The sequence below is a fragment of the Sceloporus undulatus genome, chromosome 2 (genome assembly GCF_019175285.1).
Source record: "Sceloporus undulatus isolate JIND9_A2432 ecotype Alabama chromosome 2, SceUnd_v1.1, whole genome shotgun sequence".
In the NCBI taxonomy this organism is placed as follows: domain Eukaryota; kingdom Metazoa; phylum Chordata; class Lepidosauria; order Squamata; family Phrynosomatidae; genus Sceloporus; species Sceloporus undulatus.
The window spans coordinates 79241240-79261175 of record NC_056523.1 but is presented as its reverse complement, the minus strand read 5'-3'; the positions used below and the strand labels follow the sequence as shown (position 1 = coordinate 79261175).

At 42.5% G+C, this 19936-nt stretch overlaps 1 protein-coding gene across 4 annotated transcripts in view; it reads right to left on the bottom strand.

Moving 5' to 3' along the window:
• Positions 1-2695: 2695 nt before the first annotated feature.
• The window catches only part of IP6K1 (inositol hexakisphosphate kinase 1), a 47858-nt gene continuing 30617 nt past the window's right edge, over positions 2696-19936 (bottom strand). For all 4 annotated transcript variants that reach the window (XM_042451326.1, XM_042451327.1, XM_042451325.1 and 1 more), the window contains 4 exons: positions 13126-13336; positions 12639-12811; positions 11998-12173; positions 2696-8490 (listed from right to left, as the gene is read on the bottom strand). In XM_042451326.1, the coding sequence (XP_042307260.1) occupies positions 7984-8490; positions 11998-12173; positions 12639-12811; positions 13126-13336 (1067 nt within the window). In that variant the 3' untranslated portion in view covers positions 2696-7983. The remainder of the gene's footprint in view (positions 8491-11997; positions 12174-12638; positions 12812-13125; positions 13337-19936) is intronic.

Below are 19936 nucleotides of genomic sequence, written 5' to 3'. Positions count from 1 at the left end.
GTGTCTCTCGTGTTCCTTGATTCTTGTTTGCACACTGTGTTTGGTGGTCCCTATGTAGATTTTCTGCAGCTGCATGGTATGCGGTAAACTCCTGCGGCTGTGAGAGGGTCTCTCTGGTCCTTGACTGAGCGAAGCATTTGCTGGATTTTCTTCGTCGGTTTGTAAACCATTTGAAGATTGTGCTTCCTCACCACTTTGCCTATTCTGTCTGTGACACTTTTGATGTATGGTAAAAATACCTTCCCTTTGGATGGCTGCTTCTCTTCACTTCTCTGGGTTTTCCTGGGCCTGGCAACCCTTCTGATGTCTGAGCTAGAATAACCATTAGCCTGTAGCACCCAGTCCAAGTGCTTCAGTTCATCTTCCAAGAAGTGGGGTTCACAGATGCGTTTTGCTCGGTCTACCAGTGTTTTAATTGTCAAGAAAAAGAAGGAACACTGCCATTTTTGGATGGCCTAGTCATCCGCAAACTGAACCAACGTTTGGGTCACACACTATACAGAAAACCCACACATACAGAGAGATATCTGTACAAGAACTCCAACCATCACCCAGGACAAAAACGAAGCACAATCAAAACACTGGTAGACCGAGCAAAACGCATAGATGCCGGCCATGAAAGCCTTCGACTCTATGACTCTATTAAAATCTTATTCAGCCATTTCTGGATTTTCATTTTCAGTGTTGCTTGCACTCTTATGAGTGTATCTTCACAACCATACAAAATTCCTTAAAAGGTCAACAACACTAACCTTAGGAAACTGAATGCAGCATTAATGATGGGGACTGGCAGTCAGGATGCTAGGTAGGAAAGAACCAGGGCTGGGAACAGTGGTGATTTTGGGGTTATTCCTTGTTCTACTCCAGAGTAAGTTTTTCCCCTTAATACTACTCCTACTCCTATATAAACCTCTTACTCCTTACTCCTACCCCTACCCCCCTGCCCTGGGAAAAAGCCTCGGTTGCTTTCCAAGGCTGGCATGTGTGCGTGTCTCGTTGCCTCCCAGACCCTTCCCCAGTGCAATGTAATAAAATTGTTTTTGATGTTTGCATGTATGATATAATAACAGGAATAAGGAATAACAAATATATTGTGTTACTCCTCATTCCTACTCCTGTAATAAAAACCTCTTACTCCTTTACTCCTTCTCCCCAGCCCTGGAAAGAACTTCCTGTCTTTGTCAAAAAATAGGGTTCTCTTCCTTTCAGGCGTACCCTATTGCTGAACATTTTCCTGAATTCCAGGAAATATTAATATAAACACAACAGTGGAACAGCAGTGGAGATAATGGACACTGATGTTATTATTTAGGCCACTTCCACTGCTCTGAGGGATGGCAAGCATTAATGGAAAGAACGATCCTTTCTTCTGATTTTTGCTGGGCTTATACCGATAGCAGACTTTCCTATGAAGCATGTCACTGTGATTCGACAGCTCAGCTATCACTGTGAAGAGAGCAGATAAAAAAAAGGAGAAAGGATAATGTTCAGCCCCCACATTTTAAACTTTAGGCTAGCAATGCATTTTGCTAGGAATTGGCTACTAATTAGTGACAGTTTTCCATGGCTGTTATATTATCTTCTCCTCGTATTGAGTTTTTCTAAAACTCAGTGTGCTTAATGGGAACAGTGATTATTTTTCTGTGGAATGGTAGAAGATGCTGCTAACAAAATGTGATAGGTTATTCTTAATGTGGGGTCCCTTTCCACTGAAAACTGCTTTAAGTGATCAACCCAGTTCCTGTGGATATGGAGAGGGGGGCTTGTTGTTGGAATATTGTGTGAGAATTTCACGAGTCCTTCTTTTCTTTCTCCAATTTCACCATCATATGGATATGACTTCACAGCTCCTTGAAGTCTGACACAGTGGCAGAGAGATATAGCCATCAATTTTACTCCATTCCCTACATCTCTTAACCCTACATCTTTTAATGTTGGGTTAGTCACATTTTACTAAGCATAATTTTCTCCACTGAAACTCTTAGTGCAGCCAAAGATAAGAAATGGACATCAGAGGCTGTAAATGAAAGGTATTTTAACCTGATCTGAGATTACAGTAATAGTTATACAGTAGCCCCTCCATTTTCACAGGGATCTGTTCTGGACCCCCCCGCTCGAAAACAGAAAATCACCAATATTCAAGCCCCATTGACTTGAATGGCGGCACACACCATGGGCACCCCCCCCCATTTTGTCCCCCTCCGTTTGCACCTGCAAGTGGGCAAGGGGCGTGGGTTCAGAGTCCACAAAAACAGAGGGGCAACTATAGTTATACTATTTCAGTTTAGTAAAGTAATATAACCGAGCTGAACATAAACGATTCACATTAAACAATTTGAGATTTGAGAAACATTTCCAATTCAATCTAGATTGCTAGGAGTGGAATGAGGTCTCTTACAACAACTAGAATGGAAGCCTGGGAGTATATTTGGGATTAATATATAATAATGAATGAAGGGAGGAAGAACAAACAAATAAATTATATGTGAATAAAGCACTACTTGACATTTCATAAGTATATATTTTCTCACGCAATTTTCCTGGCTGTCAAAGCCATCCAATCTCATTTTAAACCACATTTGCCAAGTCTAAGGTGTACAGTAACTCCATTCTACCAGATGAGATACATATGTACTTTTGTCTGAATAAAGTTATTACACTTGGAGTAGAAGACACCCATACAAAAACACTTAACTAAATTTCTAGCAGTTTATTTATATACACATGTTTATACACAACAGGAGAGACAGGGGTGCAGTGTATGGAGTACAGATACTGTTATTTCTCATGCCCAAAAGCTTGACTTGGCCCAATAAAGTGGCGCTGAAACAGACTATGAAAAAATATACAAGATGTTTGTTATGTGATGCTGCATCTCTCCCAGACAAGTCAGAAGAGACAGATGGGAATCATGCCTGTAGGGGGCAGTTCTGCTCCCTGCTCTCACGGTAACATTTCTTCCCTTTCAAGCAGTTCTCATAGAGACCATTCCACACCTAGACTTCTTAAAGTATAAAAAACAACATTTTGCTCCTGAGATAAGCATGCAATAATAGTAAAAATACAACCAAAGTCTGTACCTGACTTGGATGATTCTTTCCAGACTTACAGTAAAACAAAAAAATACGTAGGCCTTCAGCCAGACTCCCTCCCTCCCTCCCCACTACCTCCAGAAGGTCAAAAGTAGTCCATGAAACCAACATTATTTGCCTCTCCTTTTAAATCCAAAAAGTTATGATTTGAGGAGACCCTTTTACAAACAAGCCATAAAGCAGCATATGCCCACAGATTGCACCTCCACGTTAAACACCAATAGCAGCAGAATGTGTAGTCAGGTGCACTCCAAGGGCTTGTGGCAAGTTGCTGGTGCAGTGCTCAAATAAAATATCGGCTAGTCAGAGCACCTTCGCTCAGCAGGAAATATTGTTGACTTTCTAATACTATGCCGATCTAACCCAACCTGTGAGCAGCAGGCAGGCAACAGGGCTTTGATCTGAATTGTGGTTTGGTCCTCTGTGGTGGCACAGTTTGTACATGGCTGCAGGCGTGTGGGTAAGGCTACAGAAACTGAAACTGGGCTTCAGTCTCTTTGCCAGTGTTCAACAGAAGCCAGTTTTGTTTTCTTCCTTGAAGTTCTTTCAGATGGAGATACATGTGTAAGAATCAGATTTATATAGCAATATCATCTCCATGACACACAAAGGGCCTTCTTTGGAGTCATCTAGACTGAGCATTATCCAAAGTGCAACTCTCCATCATTCATAGGGAAATACTCAAACTGATCATTTTGGAAAGATCATGCAGCAGGTCCAGGCTAAAAAGGTGCTAATAAAGAGATTGTGGCCCCTGCACCAACTAAAAGGGCAAGATCAGTTATTAACAAAAAGCACAGTGCAGTAATAACCTCTAACTGAGGAGAGGAAGAGATACTTCCAAGGCAGAAGCTGCCACCAATATAAAAAAGAAATTGAGTACTTATCAGGTGAACTTGCATTTGGCCCTTATTGGTAAAACAAAGGGACCCCTTACACTGTTCATAAACCAACACTAGCAGTTTTTATGTATTGCTAGAGAGACAGCTGGCTATGTATTCCAGAAGGCTGAAAAGCTGATTCATCATCTACATGAAGGCAACTACACAGTACGTGCAAAATCCTGCTACAAGAGGCAACACTACTGGACATAAAAGTGTCAGCAAGCTGTATAGGGCAACAAACAGGCTATGGTGTTCCAGTAGGAACAGACTGGAAGGATTATTTACAATGCCTCCAGAAGAGGACCTGAATGTATATAATGCATGCAGAATGGCTTGGTTGGACACAGATGTCCAAATCAGCATCCTCTTCCTAAAATATGTTCAGTTTCACTGTGGATCTTCTATCCATTCCAAGATAGAGCTGTTATACTTTAACCTTCTGATGAGCGAAAAACTGCACAAACAAGCAACACTACCCTGGTTCTAACTCGAGGACGAAGGGGAAAGTTGCTTTACGTTAGTTGTTCAGAGCCAAACAAATGTCATTTTGTGCTATTTTGTTTTATAACATTAGGTATCTACACACCTGAAATATAGCTTCCACCTTTCTGGCAACACCCTTAAAATGGCACAAGATGCTTAATTATTATCTTGAACTATTTTACTTTAGATAATGAGGTAGAACCAACTGGGAAATGGCAGATTTTCACAAATATAACCAATAGAGTAAGGAGGCTGGCTCCAGTGTAACAGATGTGGGTCTTATCTTAGCAAAGCCACATTCATTTAACAAAACAGAATGGGATGGAATACTCCACAGAGCCATAGGGCAAGCTGGCTTTGTTTGGGACAAATTCAATTCCCTTTGTTTCAAGGCAGGACAAGTTCAAGGGGATGTGTTAATACTCTGACCTACTTTCTTTAGACATTGAACCTATTTTCTCCTGACAAACAGGAACTTCCACTATGGCCAAGCAAATTAATACCAATAGGAACATCAAACAATTAGCATGACTTCATGAATTCCTAAATGGGTAGAGCTCCAGAAGATACTGCAATAAATCTAGTGTACTCCATTTGTTTGAAAGATGCATGTTTGAACTAACAGTAAACCATGTCCCTAAACGGAGAGGACAGCCACTGGTGGCAAACATTCTGCTTCCGACCTTCCTATCTCCTGATATCTTTCTGGGTGCCTGTTAGAAGGCACTTTGACTCTGCAGAGATTCTTTCAACCTAAGCAACCATCAAGTTGCAGAAACTGATTCTGTGGCATGTCCAAAGGGATGGCTTAGAAATAACTCTTCAGAAGGAAGCTGCTTGTATTTATCTACTGTGGCAGTATGGGTACTTTCCTAAAGAGCCCTCCCTGTCCATGTTTTCTTACACAGCTTTGCTACTACTTCTTCACTCCAGGTACTCCAATACTGCCAGGCTATACACAAATATACCTGCACATAAAAGAAAAACCATGCACATGTGAAATGTACAGGCTCACGCTGAATAGAGATTCAAACAAAAACTAGATCCATTAATACTCTGCCTGGCTGCAAGCAGATTTCTGGGGCAGTGAAAGGCAAATCCCTTCAGACATGCAAAATAATCATCACAACCATGTCTCTACTTAACTCAAATAACTTGAACTCAGAAAGCTTATTGCTATTGAACAAGACTGTGCTTTGCAGTTATGCTGGCTGAAAACTAACCACAACACTAAAATACTGAGAAAACCATGTCCTTTAATATTTTTGGTTCCTTATGGAGAAACTAATAGAATTGATAGCTTCATTTTTAAAAAAAGGAGAAAAAACTGGCAAGGGAGATAATGCTATATACAAGCTCTGGAATTTGCAGTGTGAAGCCCAGAACAGTCTAGAGAAGTGGGGGTATGAGTATATGTCTATTCTTTTTTAAAGGAGGTGGTCACCACAAGGACCTTAAAGGAAATAAGCTTTAGATTTTAAAACAAAGAGCAGTTTTCTATAGTCTTCTCTATGTCACTGAAGAAGCTGTTGGAGGAATAAAAATGTTCTCACGTGATATAGATCTTTGCTTAATCAGAATATGAACAGGAAAGAAATTTTTGTGATGCCTCCAACTCAATATGAAGACTTCAAAGCAATAGCTGGCAGAAAGCAGCACATTTCCCTTAAGATCTGGTAATCAAAAGTAATGCTAGAAGAAGAAACAAGCATTGCTTTCTCAAAGTGTAAAATGTCTCATTATAGAGGCTCCCACTGGAAAAAAGTGAGATCTAACATTAGTGCTGAATTGGTCAATGCACAAAGGTGGCTCCCCCATCTGCTCTTCGTGTAGAACCACGTCAGGAAGCTTTGCTTCTGCAGACTAGACACTGGCAAGAGAGAGAGAGAGATCCACCAGCTGCTCCTTGAAAAAGATCCAAGAACACTTTCAAGACAGACCTGTGAAGGCCATATATACCCTAAAGGGAGGGGGAGGGCAGATTCATCCAAACAAACAGGAGCTTCTAACCGTTTCTACATGCATCTGGCAGTGAACACTTGAAACAACTGTCCTAAGCCAAAATGCCTCGACAGATGTTCTCCAATGAACTGTTCCCTTCCCCCCAAAAGTGCATTCCAAGAGGTCTAGTGCATCCATCTATATTAGGCCAAGCTCTAATCAGAGCAACTAATGTCTTTAGGGTTGTCATCACTACCAAGAGCTACGAATTAATTGTGACCATTCATATAATGAACTAATGCCGTCAAGATTAACATTACAAACCAATGACACCTTGCCTTACCCCCTACACAGAAATCCATACATGTACGCGGGGCAAGAATATAGACCAGTTGCATTCAAAAAGTCACTAATCATAGGAACAAGGCCAGCAAACAACAACTCCCTGAGGTGAAAACAAGCACAGATGGCAGCCTATTCAACTAGAAGGCCACCGAAGCCAGGCAGATGCTTCCTGCTACAGAAGGAACAAGTTCTGAAAATGAAAATGCCTGTTTCTCATCAACTTCCTCATAAGCCATTTGTTAGTGTGGATAGAACCTGTATCATTTTGGAAGAAAACCTGCTTGGAAAGGAAGGGGGTAAAAGCAATACTGCAGCCCAGAACCATGGTCCTTGGATCTGAGTGAGGTTGAAGAAGATACTATTGTACCTACAAGTTCTAAAAAGGCAAGGGCAGAGTTGGTACCAAATAAACGTTATTAGTACCTTGTAAGAGACCAGTCTGATTGTGCTATCAACAATAAGCTTAGCTAGCCATAATCTTACAAGAAGTAAGATTGGGACAATATGGCTGATATCTAACCAGGCCTTTCTGGAATTTCTATCAACTTCAGGAAATGATGAGGGGAGGCAGGCACACATCATCTACAGGATGCAGGGCAAAACCATTAAAGCACTGCACTGATTTTCCTTTGGTCATTTATTTCCCCAGGTAGGATGATCTGATAACTCCCAGGTCGGAGAATATAAATGAAGTATTCATCTGTAACCTCTAGAAGAGTCTCACACATCTGCTCAGGGGCAGCAATAGCATAGAGTGTGTGCAAATCATGTGCCTCAATCAGCCCCATAACTAATGTTTCCTTGGATCTGAATGCCCTTTTCAAATGAAAGAAGAGTGGTTGAAACCATAGTGCCTCAGTGGAAGGTTGATAAGGAAAGAGAGACATCGGAATCCCAAAATCTACACCCTTAGAACATCACCCCTTGTCTTTCCTGTGGATGCAGCTTCCACATTCCTAACGGACACAATCACAGGGCTGTGCAGGACAAATGCCAAGCCCCAGGTACAAAATGTTCAACACTGGGGTCCATGAGATTTGTCTTTCCACAAACAGTCCAGGCCAGGATAGTGAAAGCCATTTTGCCAGGATCATCCAGGATATTGTGTCCATTGATGAGGTTAAACACACTGAAGCAACAGAATATTTTTCAAAGCAGCAGGGTCTGCGTTCTCTGTAAGAGTGGTAGTCCTTTCTGTTCCTATCATTGGGGAGAAAATTAAGGAGTCCAGTCCAAGGTTACTGGTTCTCATCCTGCATCTGTCCTATTATGTTGACAAGGCTCTCTAGTCCAAAGACATAGCCCATATCAGGACCATCATGTACAGTGAGATCATCACGAAAGCCTTTGAATGTGCTGTGTGCAAAGTCAATCATACGTACATCCACCTTGGGCTGGATGGTGGGGGACTCTGTGCTGCTGGCATCATGTAGGCTCTCTGGAAGAGAGAGGTCCACTTGCTTCAAATGCATCTCTGGTCTACACTCTATGTTAATCTCAGACCGGACATCCTTTCCATCATAAATGATAAGCAAGGAGCTGGAGTAGAAGCGATAAGAGGCTTGTCTCTCTAATACAGATTTCAGACTTCGCAGTTTGCTCAGGATGGGCTCAAAGAGGTCCTTTCTCAGCTCAACGCCATTGTGCAGGTACTGGTAGAGAGCACTGCGAAAGCCCTCAATGGAAAGACCTCTGCCATAGTATTTATTCCTGCACAAATAATGCCCTGTGTCCAGTTGATACACCTGTAATGTAGAGAGAAATCATTAAACGATTTAGAAGGATAGTCAAGTACTATACTATGTTAGCATTTTTATTGTCTAAGTTTTATCCTTTGTTTTTGATTATATATGTTTGATGTTCCACCCTTTGGTGGAAAGGGCCTTATAAATAAACGTTGTTGTTGTTGTTATTATTATTATCATTTACAAAGTAGTACAGTCAGCCCTCTGTATCTACAGAATTTTTAACCACAGATTCAAGTATCCACAGCTTAAAAATATTTTTTAAATATATAAATTCTAAAAAGCAAACTTTAATTTTGCTATTTCATATAAGGAACACCATTTTACTATGCCACTGTAGTTAACTGGACTTGAGCATCCAGAGATTTTGGTATCCACAGGAGGTCCTGGAACTAAACTCCAACAGATACCATGTACCCATTGTACTAATCAGCTATTCTTTTCTACAGTAGCTCAAGGAAATCTTGGCTCTTCTGAGACACCAGAAGCGAAGAATCTTAGCTAAAGACAACAGAAATATCATACCACTTCTTCAAAGCACAGTGTTTGGCAAGTAAAAATAAGTTCCCTGCTATGCCAATTTAAACCTCTATGAAGGACTGTTCCATACATTCAGTTAAGAGACACTGCAGAGCCAGAATCAAGAAAGGCAGAACTCAAATACAGGATCCTTAGCAACCAAACTAAATGTGATGATGCATCTCCACAGAATGCCTTGGTAAATTTGGTTGCCTTTTCTAAGGAGCTGAAAGGATTGTACATAATTCCATCATGGCATTAAAAATGGATGCAAACTTCTTCAATATCCCATTCAATAGAGCAATTTTTCCTGTTTTCTTGTTAAATACATTAGATCATAATTGGCCACAGAATCCTCTGTACAAAAAAAGCATAAATGGGGAAAAATAACAGTCTAGTTAAATACGTTGTTAATCAATACATGTTTAGGTCACCACTGTTACTGCGTAAAACAAGCCAAAGCAGAAGTCATAGAATCAACAGTTCCTGTAAATTGTAGATCCAAAGACATGAGCTTGACAGTACAAAATGACAGCTCTCATTGAAATCAGTAGGAAGCTTTACCATAACCAAGATGTTACAGGCAGCCACCTTCCAGATGAGAGCAGTAGCATGCAAGTCGTGAAGGTGCATTTAACTAAGAAGGCGAAGGGGGAAATCACTTTCACTCAAAGCAAGAGAGGCAACTACCTGTGAGGTGACACTGGACATATTCTGGGTTTGGGAAGCAGTGTAACCACCACCCACTTGGAATACCAAGCAGCCCTAAATGGTTTCACAAATAAGAAATTTCCTGTCAACCATACTCTACAGTACAAATATCCATCTGTTTCTGAGAATGTGTGCTATCATCCATGTCCAGTTCTCCTATCCATTTTACTACATGAAACCTCCTAAGGTAATAACCTCAGAATATGCCTGCCACCTCAACGAACCCCATTCCCAGTTGAGTTGCTTGTTTTCAAGGGGACTGAGCTCATTTGGGCTAGGAAATCTATATATGACACACTGGAATCTCTGCAGTTAAATAGCTGGTAGCATTCTGCACCAGGTCCCCATCCTCATACAAAGGTGTTGCCCTATTATTGCTTGACAGTAAATCCCAGTGTGTTCATGGATCCTAAGTACCCATAGGATTAGTGTTTCATACGTGAATCAGGATTGATGTGTGAATCAACACTCATTGCAATATGCTTTTTCTATATTGCACACTTGAACACTGTTCAGCTGTTTTGAACATTTCCTTGACTTTGGCTCTCTTAAACATGGGGCATTCAGGTACTGAAATATTTTACTTAGCTGAAGAACAGACCTGGAATGCTTCAAACCACTCTATAGGGGCTAGAAATATACGGCTGTGTTAGAGGAGGAATGAGCAACTTCAGTGGGTCCACAGGCTAACTTTGTTTGGGGGGAGGCAAAGACCTCTCCAACCACAGACTGAACCAAGACCTTGTGCCTTGCTCTGCGGGAGAATCACTGTTCCTGGGGACTTTAAGAAACAACAATTCTCATTTTTATTACCTTTTCCACAAATGGGAGGTGGGGAAGGGTCTGCAAAAAAGTGGCCCAGGGGTCATATGATTCCCACCTGAGTACAATGATAGGGGATTCAATCCAATATTTTATGAACAGGCTTGTGCAGCAGTTTCTCTCTCCGGTCATTCTCCAAGTAACCTCATGCTACCCCACCATACCAGAGAACTATCATCTCACCTCATTTCCTTTTTTGGGTAAATGTCTTTAGCATGTGGTGGCCTCCCAACTCCAGGCTGCTGGATGAAACAGATTATCTAGATCCATTTCAATCAGGCTTCAGGCCTGGCTATGAGACAGAGGTATCTTTGGCCGGACTGGTAGATGATCTACAAGCAAACTAGAGAGGGGTACTGCATCCTTCTTGGTTCTGCTGTAGTTCTTAGTAGCTTTCAATACTATCAACCATGGTATATTTCTGGGTTGCCCTCTGGGATGGGGCTTGGGGACATTTTTTACAGCGGCTCTGGTTTACCTGCAGGGGCAGACTCACAAGGTGGTGCTGGGGGATGCCAATTCAACATCTTAGCCACTGGCTTGTGGTGTTCCTCAAGGCTCAGTTCTGTCCCCCATGCTGTTTAGTATTTAAATAGAGGTCATTCATAATTTGGGGGTTCAATGTCATCAGTAGGATGATCACACACAACTCTCCACCCAATTTCAAGGAAGCTGTTTCTATATTAAACCAGTGCCTATTATAATGGACTGGATGAGAGTGAACAAACAGAAACAACCAAGACAAGAGAGAAAGGTGCTCCTGGTCAGTCGGAAGGCAGATCCAAGGGATAGGGATTCAGCTTATGCCGGATGGGGTTATGCTTCCTCTGACATCTCAGGTTCACATCTTGACTATATTCCTGGACTCAGATTTGAGCCTGGGTGTCCAGGTTTTGGTTGTAGCCAGCAATGTATCTGCACAGTTAAAACTAGTGTGCCAGCTACACCCGTTCATTGAGACATACCTTGATTACATCCCTTTTGAGCTACTTTAACACATACTATGTGGGCTGCCTTTGGAAACTGTTTGGAAACTTCAGCAAGTCCAAAATGCTATGGCCAGGCTGCTGACTGGGGCTGGTTCCTATGTTTTAACTGTTTTTAATAATGTTTTTAAAAATAATCTTGTTATTTAATACTTTTTATAAACCTTTGTAAACTAATGTATTAGCTTAATCTTTAAAAAAATATTGTAATCCACCTTGAATAGCATCATGGGAGAAGGGTGGGATATAAATTCAATAAATAAATAAAAGTTAATATCACCAGCAGCACCCCATGCAGATGCAGATCTCCTTCCCTCACTCCTTCTCTCATATACACTTTTTATAAGGAAGCAAAGTTTTTCAGGTTTCTGCAACAGTTGTCAAATCCTTCCATCAGTCCTATGCAAAAGAGGATACCCATCTTGGCTATAAATCAGCAGCCACATTTTGCTAGTAGCTCTTACAATACCTGCATTCCACAAACTCGGACTCCCAGTGTGGCTGAGGTGCTCTGTGCACACTTCTTCATCTGTCGAGCAGCCTTCTCTTCCGATGCATCATCCCCATGCTGTCTGGTCCCCATTTTCAGGTCAAGCACACAGGGAAATCTGAAGTGATGTACCACATTCTCTAGCAAAAGGAATTCTGAGGAACTGGTCAAGAAGAATTTCTCTCTCCAAGTGCAAACTACCTTCCTTGATTTCTACTGATATCTTAAGGCCTCTCTCTCCCTCTTGCTCTCTAGAGCACATTCTAGCAGAGAATATACATTCATACAGAAAAGGGGAAGGAACTGAACACAAACTCCTCTCCTTGGGTGATAAAAGGTGTGTGTGTGTGTGGGGGGGGCTCATTCTGAAAGCCATAACCAACTTTCCTTTTTAATGTAGACATCTGGACATTTGTGTTGGACAACATAAAATGGTCAAAAAAAAAAAAAAAAAGGGACTGAAGTCCACAGGTAAACAAAGCAGCACAATTAGGTCTGGAATAAGGCCAATGAAAGTCTGAAGAAGTTTCACTTTTAGGTCAGCAAGGCCTACCAAATCCCTTACCATGAAAAGAATCACTAAGTATATACTAACTTATGCTCTGCCTTTGGAAGGATACTGTAGAGCTTTCTTTCCTTGGACTCTGAACGCATGCGGCTCAACTGTTGTTTGTGGCAACGTAGACTCCATGGATTAAAGGTGATCTTTTCAGAACTCACACTGCTGTTTGCATCTAGCATCTGAAATGGGACATCTGAATGGAAACTCTTCAGGCTCTTTGTGTCCTGGACGCTGTTGACACAATATAATTCACAGGTAAACCTTTGCTTCCATAGATATGAATTAAATTAAAACAGAGGTTAACTTTTGGGTTTTTCAACTCAGCTGCCTTCCCTAAGTGACTTAGTAGGGGAATGGGAAAGTCTACTTGCTTCATCTACTGGCTAGGAACTACCCTCTCTTTGCAGAAGTGTCAGTCTCAAGAGATGCCCAACAGGCAAATACAAATGCATAGTTTTGTCAAACTAAATAGAGGCAGATTAAAAATAACAACCTTTGAATAACTATGTTTGAGCTAATACAAAAGAAGCCGAAACACACTCTACCTTTCTATGCAGTCAGTAGGCAATCCTGCTTTCTCCTCTTTGTGCTCACTGCCACTGCCTGATCGGTTGAGGCTCCTGCGAGAGTGTTTACGACGTGGCTGGTCCCTCTCTGGTGTATCTTCCTGCTCCAAGGCTTCACTCTCAACGTAGGGATATGCTACTAGGTTGATGTAGCCATCACTGTCTCCCTCAAAACAAACGGATACAACACCTGCCAGAAACAAGCCCTATATGTGACATGTCTCAGAGGAAAATTCTTACCAGACAATAACAGCTACAAAGCTAGCATGACCAGGAAGATGCTACTGCTAAGGACTGGATTAGGGATGACTATAAAACAGGTTGCCAGGTGGGGAAAAGGAACAGCAGGAGGTTTTTGCATTTATATGAGCACAGATGTATCAGTGAGGCCAAGAACCTCTTTCCAGTAACTCATGTTCTCTGCTCTAACCAAAGCTTTTTAGCTTGTCACTTTAATCACTCATATGTACAAGAAGTGTTGCAGTACAGTAGTGTTATATCTGATTAAAAGACAATAGTCTTTAAAAATAAAAATGTAGTCTTTACAGTGGGTTGTATAAGCAGTTGCCCATCCAGGTTATAGCTTGAAAGTATCCCAGTTACTTAGTTATTAGGGGAAAACTGGCCAGCTGCGGTCAGAAACAACAAAGGAGGAGGGACATGTTGCAAAAAAGACTGTTACATCCTTTGATGTTGTATCTCTTTGGGTTTATGTATGAAAGTACAGGTTGCATACCTGTAACTGTAGTTCTTTGAGTGGTCATCTGTCAACTCACACAAATAGGGTTAATCTGTGCCTGTGCAGTGCCTCTTTCCGAGCATTCTACAGCGTTCTGAAGAGTTTTGGTGGTAGCCCCGGCTACCTCTGGCAACCCTATATAAGGAGATTGCTGCCGAAACCTGCCAGTTCCATAGGATGACAATGCAACCATCCATGTGAATCAGCCACACATGACAAGGGGAGGATGGGCAGGGATATGGGATCACTTTGAGCCTGTGAGTACCGAGGATGTGGACAGGATTCTTAGGAGTGTTAGGAAGACGACCTGCTCTCTCGATCCCTGTCCCTCATGGCTGGCGGCTCAGGGGAGACCGGTTGTAACTCAAATGTTACACCGGATCATTAATACATCTTTCAGGGAGGGGCAATTTCCATCAAAATTAAAATTGGCCACAGTAAAACCACTATTAAAAAAGCCCTCCCTGGACCCCCTGATGTACAATAATTATCGGCCTGTATCGCTGCTGCCATTTTTGGGGAAGGTGATCGAGAGGGCGGCTGCACTCCAGCTCCAATCGATCCTGGATGAAGCGGATTATCTGGACCCATTTCAAACCGGCTTTCGGGCGGGTTACGGGGTTGAGACTGCCATGGTCGCCTTGGTCGATGACCTCCGTCTGAGCATCGACAGGGGAAGCGTGTCCCTGTTGGTGCTCTTGGACATCTCAGCGGCTTTCGATACCATAGACCATGGTATCCTTCTGGAGCACCTGGCAGAGGTGGGAATCGGGGGCACTGCGCTCCAGTGGTTCTGTTCCTGCCTCACCGGGAGGTTCCAGATGGTGCAGCTGGGAGATGCGTGCTCCGATGAGAGACCCCTAACATCTGGGGTCCCTCAAGGAGCCATTTTGTCTCCCACACTTTTTAACATCTACATGAAACCGCTGGGAGAGATCATCCGGAGATATGGGGCGCGGGGTTATCAGTATGCTGATGACACCCAAATAATTTTCTCTATGTCTCCGACTGATGCAGTGACCGGGTATGGCATCTCTCCTCTCGTGGCCTGTCTGGAGTCGGTAATGGGCTGGATGAGGGAAAACAGGCTCAGTTTGAATCCAGAGAAAACGGAGGTACTTGTGATAGGCTCCCCTGGCCCAGGGATGGCGGTGGTTCCACCTGTCCTGAACGGGGTCACGCTTCCCGTGAAGGACTCCGTACGCAGTTTGGGGGTGCTCCTTGACTCGTCGCTCCACCTTACACCTCAGGTGGATGCGACCGTCAGGAGCACCTGTTATCAGCTTCGGCTGATACGCCAGCTGCGTCCCTACCTGGACCGGGGGGACCTAGAAACAGTAGTACATGCTCTGGTAACCTCTCGGTTGGACTTCTGCAATGCGCTCTACATGGGGCAACCCTTGTACCATACCCGGAAGCTGCAATTAGTGCAGAACATGGCAGCAAGGCTGGTCACTAATACACCTAGGACCAGCCACCGGTCTTAAAAGACCTACACTGGCTGCCTATTCGCTTCCGGGCGCAATACAAGGTGTTGGTTATGACCTATAAAGCCCTAAATGGCCTGGGCCCAGAGTACTTGAAGGACCGCCTCTCTCTGTACAATCCGCCCCGCACACTCAGATCTAGTAGGCAGCAGTTACTGAAAGTTCCAGAGGTTAGATTGCAGAAGACCACCAGAAGGGCCTTTTCGACCTCGGCCCCCATCCTCTGGAACACACTGCCTACTGAGCTCCGTTCGGTAACCTCCCTGGCCCAGTTTAAAAAGGAGCTAAAGACGTTCTTATTCAGACAGGCTTATCCCTAGGCCTGTCTGAGAGCTCCTTTGTAAAAAAAACCCTCTGTGAAGATCTGTGAATTCCCCTTCTCCTGATTCCCCTGTTAGCCATTATTGAGACATCTAGATCTGGCACAGTTTATGTAATTGTATTGATGGTTTTAAATTGTTGATTGTATTATTGTTTTTAATTGTATGGATATATGTTGGAAACCGCCCTGATGCTTGCGAAGGGCGGTATATAAATAAAGATTTTATTATTTATTATTATTATTCACAGATGACCACTCGAGGAACTACAGTTACAGGTCTGCAACCTGTCATTCTTTGTGGTCTCTGAATCACACAACTGGGTGACTGCCAATCTACCAGAAGAAGAAGGCAGGAGTGTTGGTGCAAACAATCAAACTTAACTGAAAAAAACATATATCTAATCAACAAACACAAGTCCAACCTCCCCCCCGCCACTCCAATATGTCATACAACAAAATGACAGAATCAACACAGTTTCAAAGAAAGGGAGAAACCCTGAAACAGTAAAAACACACGACCAAAATAAGGCTGGATTCAAAGGCATTCAGCAATACAACACAGAGGTAGCATTTGACAGTACCAAAATAAGGCTAGATTCAAAAGTATTCAGCAATATGGTACAGAGACAAACGTTCAATCAGTATATTCAAGTAAAGAATGAACAAAGTAAAGCCCTACCAAACATGGTATCAATTCAAGACCTTGAGTCCACTCTGCAATATGAAATAAAAGTCATAGGCCGGGATCAGGTGGCCGTATGGCGAATATTCTCTATCGACATACCAGCCAGGAAAGCATGGGAGGTGGCAACAACCCAGGAATGGGCTTGAACCTGACTCTGAAGGAAGATCTTTTGACCCACTTCATATGACAATTGGATTGCCAATGCCACCCACTTCGAGAAGTGTTGAAAGGAGATAGTCAGTTCCTTTCTTGACATCAAGTAGGAAGCAAACAAACAGTCTGGGGGAGGTACAAAAGGCTACAATCCTGTCCACATAGAAGGCTAATGCCTTCCATACATCGAGATGGTGCCAATGCCTCTCACACTTCGAAGTGGAGTTCTGAAACAGGGAATGCAAAACAATGTCCTGGTTAAGATGGAAGGAGGACACCAGCACAACTCTATCTGGATAGAACTGAAGATATAGGACATCCACTCACAGGTCACAAAGTTTACCAGCACTCTCCAAGCAGTCATGATGGCAACCAAAAATGCAGTCTTCCACAACAGCAACCATACAGAACAAGTTGCCATCAGCTCAAAGGGTCTTCTGCGGAACTGGCCAAGCGCCAAGTTCAAAGTCCACTTGGGTGTCAGGCCGGACACTAGGGGATGAAGGTGTGTGTATCCTTTCAAAATCCTTTTAACATTAAAACATTATGGCCCCCATAATAACAATATTATAACAATATAATTTTTAAAGATCTGTGAACCACTTTGATCATTCCGGAAGAGCGGTATAGAAATAAAGTATTATTATTATTATTATTATTATTATTATTATTATACCCCAGGACTAAAATCTTAACCAAAGGATGTGTAAAACAAGAGGGCTTACCAAGAAACTGAAAATGTGATGAAATGGCAGCTAAGTAACAACAAATTAAAGACAAAGAAAGGCCTTGATTCAACAAGAACAGTACAAAATCCAATATGTGTGATAACTTCTCTCACTGCAATTGGTAGCGCATCTAGGGCAAGATCCGCCATGCCGACAGATTGAAAGTATTGAGATGAGGGTGTCTGGCCTGGTTGTCATACATGGTGAGGAGAGCAGGTCTGCATGGCAACCAAACACACTCTCCTTGAGATAGATGAAGATGTGTGAACCATGGCTGTCTTGACCACCATGGGGCAATCAGGATGCATCTCACTCGGGCCTGATGGAGCTTGGCAATGATCCTAGTTAGAAGAGGGAATGCATACAGTGTGAAGCTATACCAATTGAAGAGGAAGACATCTCCGCAACCTGCTCTGATGTGCTCTGGAACAAATTCCACACACTGAGTGTTTAGAGCCAAAGCAAAAAAAGGTCTAGCTTGGGAACACTCCATTGCTGAAAAATGGGCTTCAGTGCCTTGGGATGGAGCCTCAATTCAGAGCTCAAATTATATTTCAGCTGAGAGCATCTGCAAGGGCATTTTCATTTCCAGGGAGATGGACAACTAAAATGGAGATGTCCCATTGAATGCATCAGTCCCAGAGTCAAATAGTGAGGCAAAGGAAAGTGTGAGATCACGTCCCAACTTTCTGTGTTGTCAGTCAATACTTGCACTACCTTGCCTCTCAATAGAGTTTTGCAGACTCCTGTATTTCCCCCTCCAAAACATGGTTGTCAGATCATCTGTCATGACAATACACTGCTTCGGAAAAACTGGCAAGGCAGACACCATAGCCTCTGGAAAAAAAACATCTCTCAAGCAACTCCATGTAACACAACAGATAGTCCAGCTACAGCCATAGTTTCGACAGCAAAATGTAAAGATGATCAAGGTGAAGAGTGCTCCTTCAATGATTTCTTCTTCTAGTGTTTATACTTTAGGCCAGTCTGCACCTCAGTCTCAAGAGACCTGCCCAGGATCAGTGGATGATATGAAGATTTATCTCCGGTACCGTCCCTGGCCTTCTTAGCTGGAGTATACAAGTTCTCAACCAAAGTACTTGAGGTCTTTTGCTTAGAGGTACCAACATCTGTCAGAACCAAGGTCATCTTTTCCATAATCAATGCCCACTTCTTTCAAGACAAGGTTCGATGTCAAGTATCCACTTTGATTCTCAAAGATTGTTTAAGACTCTCAGGCTCTTGTGATTTCAAAGCCTATTTGTACAGAAGAGCTGTAAGGCAGTACTGTGTGTTGTGTCTGGCCTGCTGTGTGAACACCACACATTGTGCACATGAGGAAATGATACGGGACTCACCCAAACACTGAAGGCATCTCAAATGCCCATCTTGTCCTGGAATCTTAGCAGCTCATTTGACACACTTCTTAAAAGAAGCAGTGGTACTGAGAAAGCCTTGAGGGCTAGCGTAGCTAGAGAGCCCACACCAACAATCTTCAAGAAACATCTTCCAATTCGAGTACACGAACACTGTTCCTGATGAGGCAGCTGTAGTAGCGGATGAAAAGAAACTGGCAGGTTTCAGGAGGAAGCCCCTTATTTAGGGCTGCTAGAGGGAGGTAGGGCTACTGCCCAAACTTTTCAAAATGCTATAGAATGCCCTGAAAGAGGCACTGTACAGGCGCAGGACAACTCATTTGTGTGAGTCACAGAGATCATGAAGAACATGTATGAACAGATAAATAAGCATATCCGTAGGAAGTGCAATGCTTTAGCACTTACACTGCAGACTCAGCTGCAAGATGCAACCAGTTTTATTATGGGGTTTGAGACTTTTTGTGAAGGAATCCATCTCTGGGATAACACACTCTCCTGCTCTAGGCCACTGTCTAGAAAACATTATGGCCCCCATAATAACAATAAACACCAAAACTAAAATCTTCTTACACAGATAATACATGGAATAAGTTTGAAAGGGTTACCTTTAAATTGCTGGAATTTAAATTCCAGATCAGCACAGCTCTCCTTTTTGAACTGTCTCAGATTTACTGGGAACCTGAGACAGAAATCTACACTGGAATGGTAGTTAATATACTTTACAATCAGAGATCTATCTGCATAGCCTATGATAGTGCAGCAAGTAAATATTTCGCTGTATTTGGTATAGTTTCAGCTGTAGCTCATATCCATATAATCTGTGCCAAGAAAATGTCTTCCATGTGTTCATAGGTCACTTTGTCAATTTGTTTGCACAATCAGTTCTTGAGAATCAGCCTTAAAACTAATTGGAAAGGCTTCAGGTTGAGATCCAACCTAAGTTTCTTATATGAGACAGGATACTGTTTCAGTATTAAAGAAAGAAATTTTGTCATATGCCATACCAACGGGAGAAATAGTAGCCTGGCTTTCCTTTGTCCTATTTCTACATTGCCATTAATTTAAAAATGTAAAGAATATTAGACTCTATCAAAAGAATACACACATTTGAGAAGAGTCATCCTCCTTTGCTGTAACACCTCATCCCCCCCTACTCTGTGATACAATCTCATTTATAAAGAAAGCTGTAACCATTCATGGTATTCCATCTCCCTTCTATAGACTTGGTAATAAAATTCATGCCGCCTATCAATGTTTTTGTTTAAAAACAGCTTTCAAGTTCCAGCAGTTGGTAACTGTG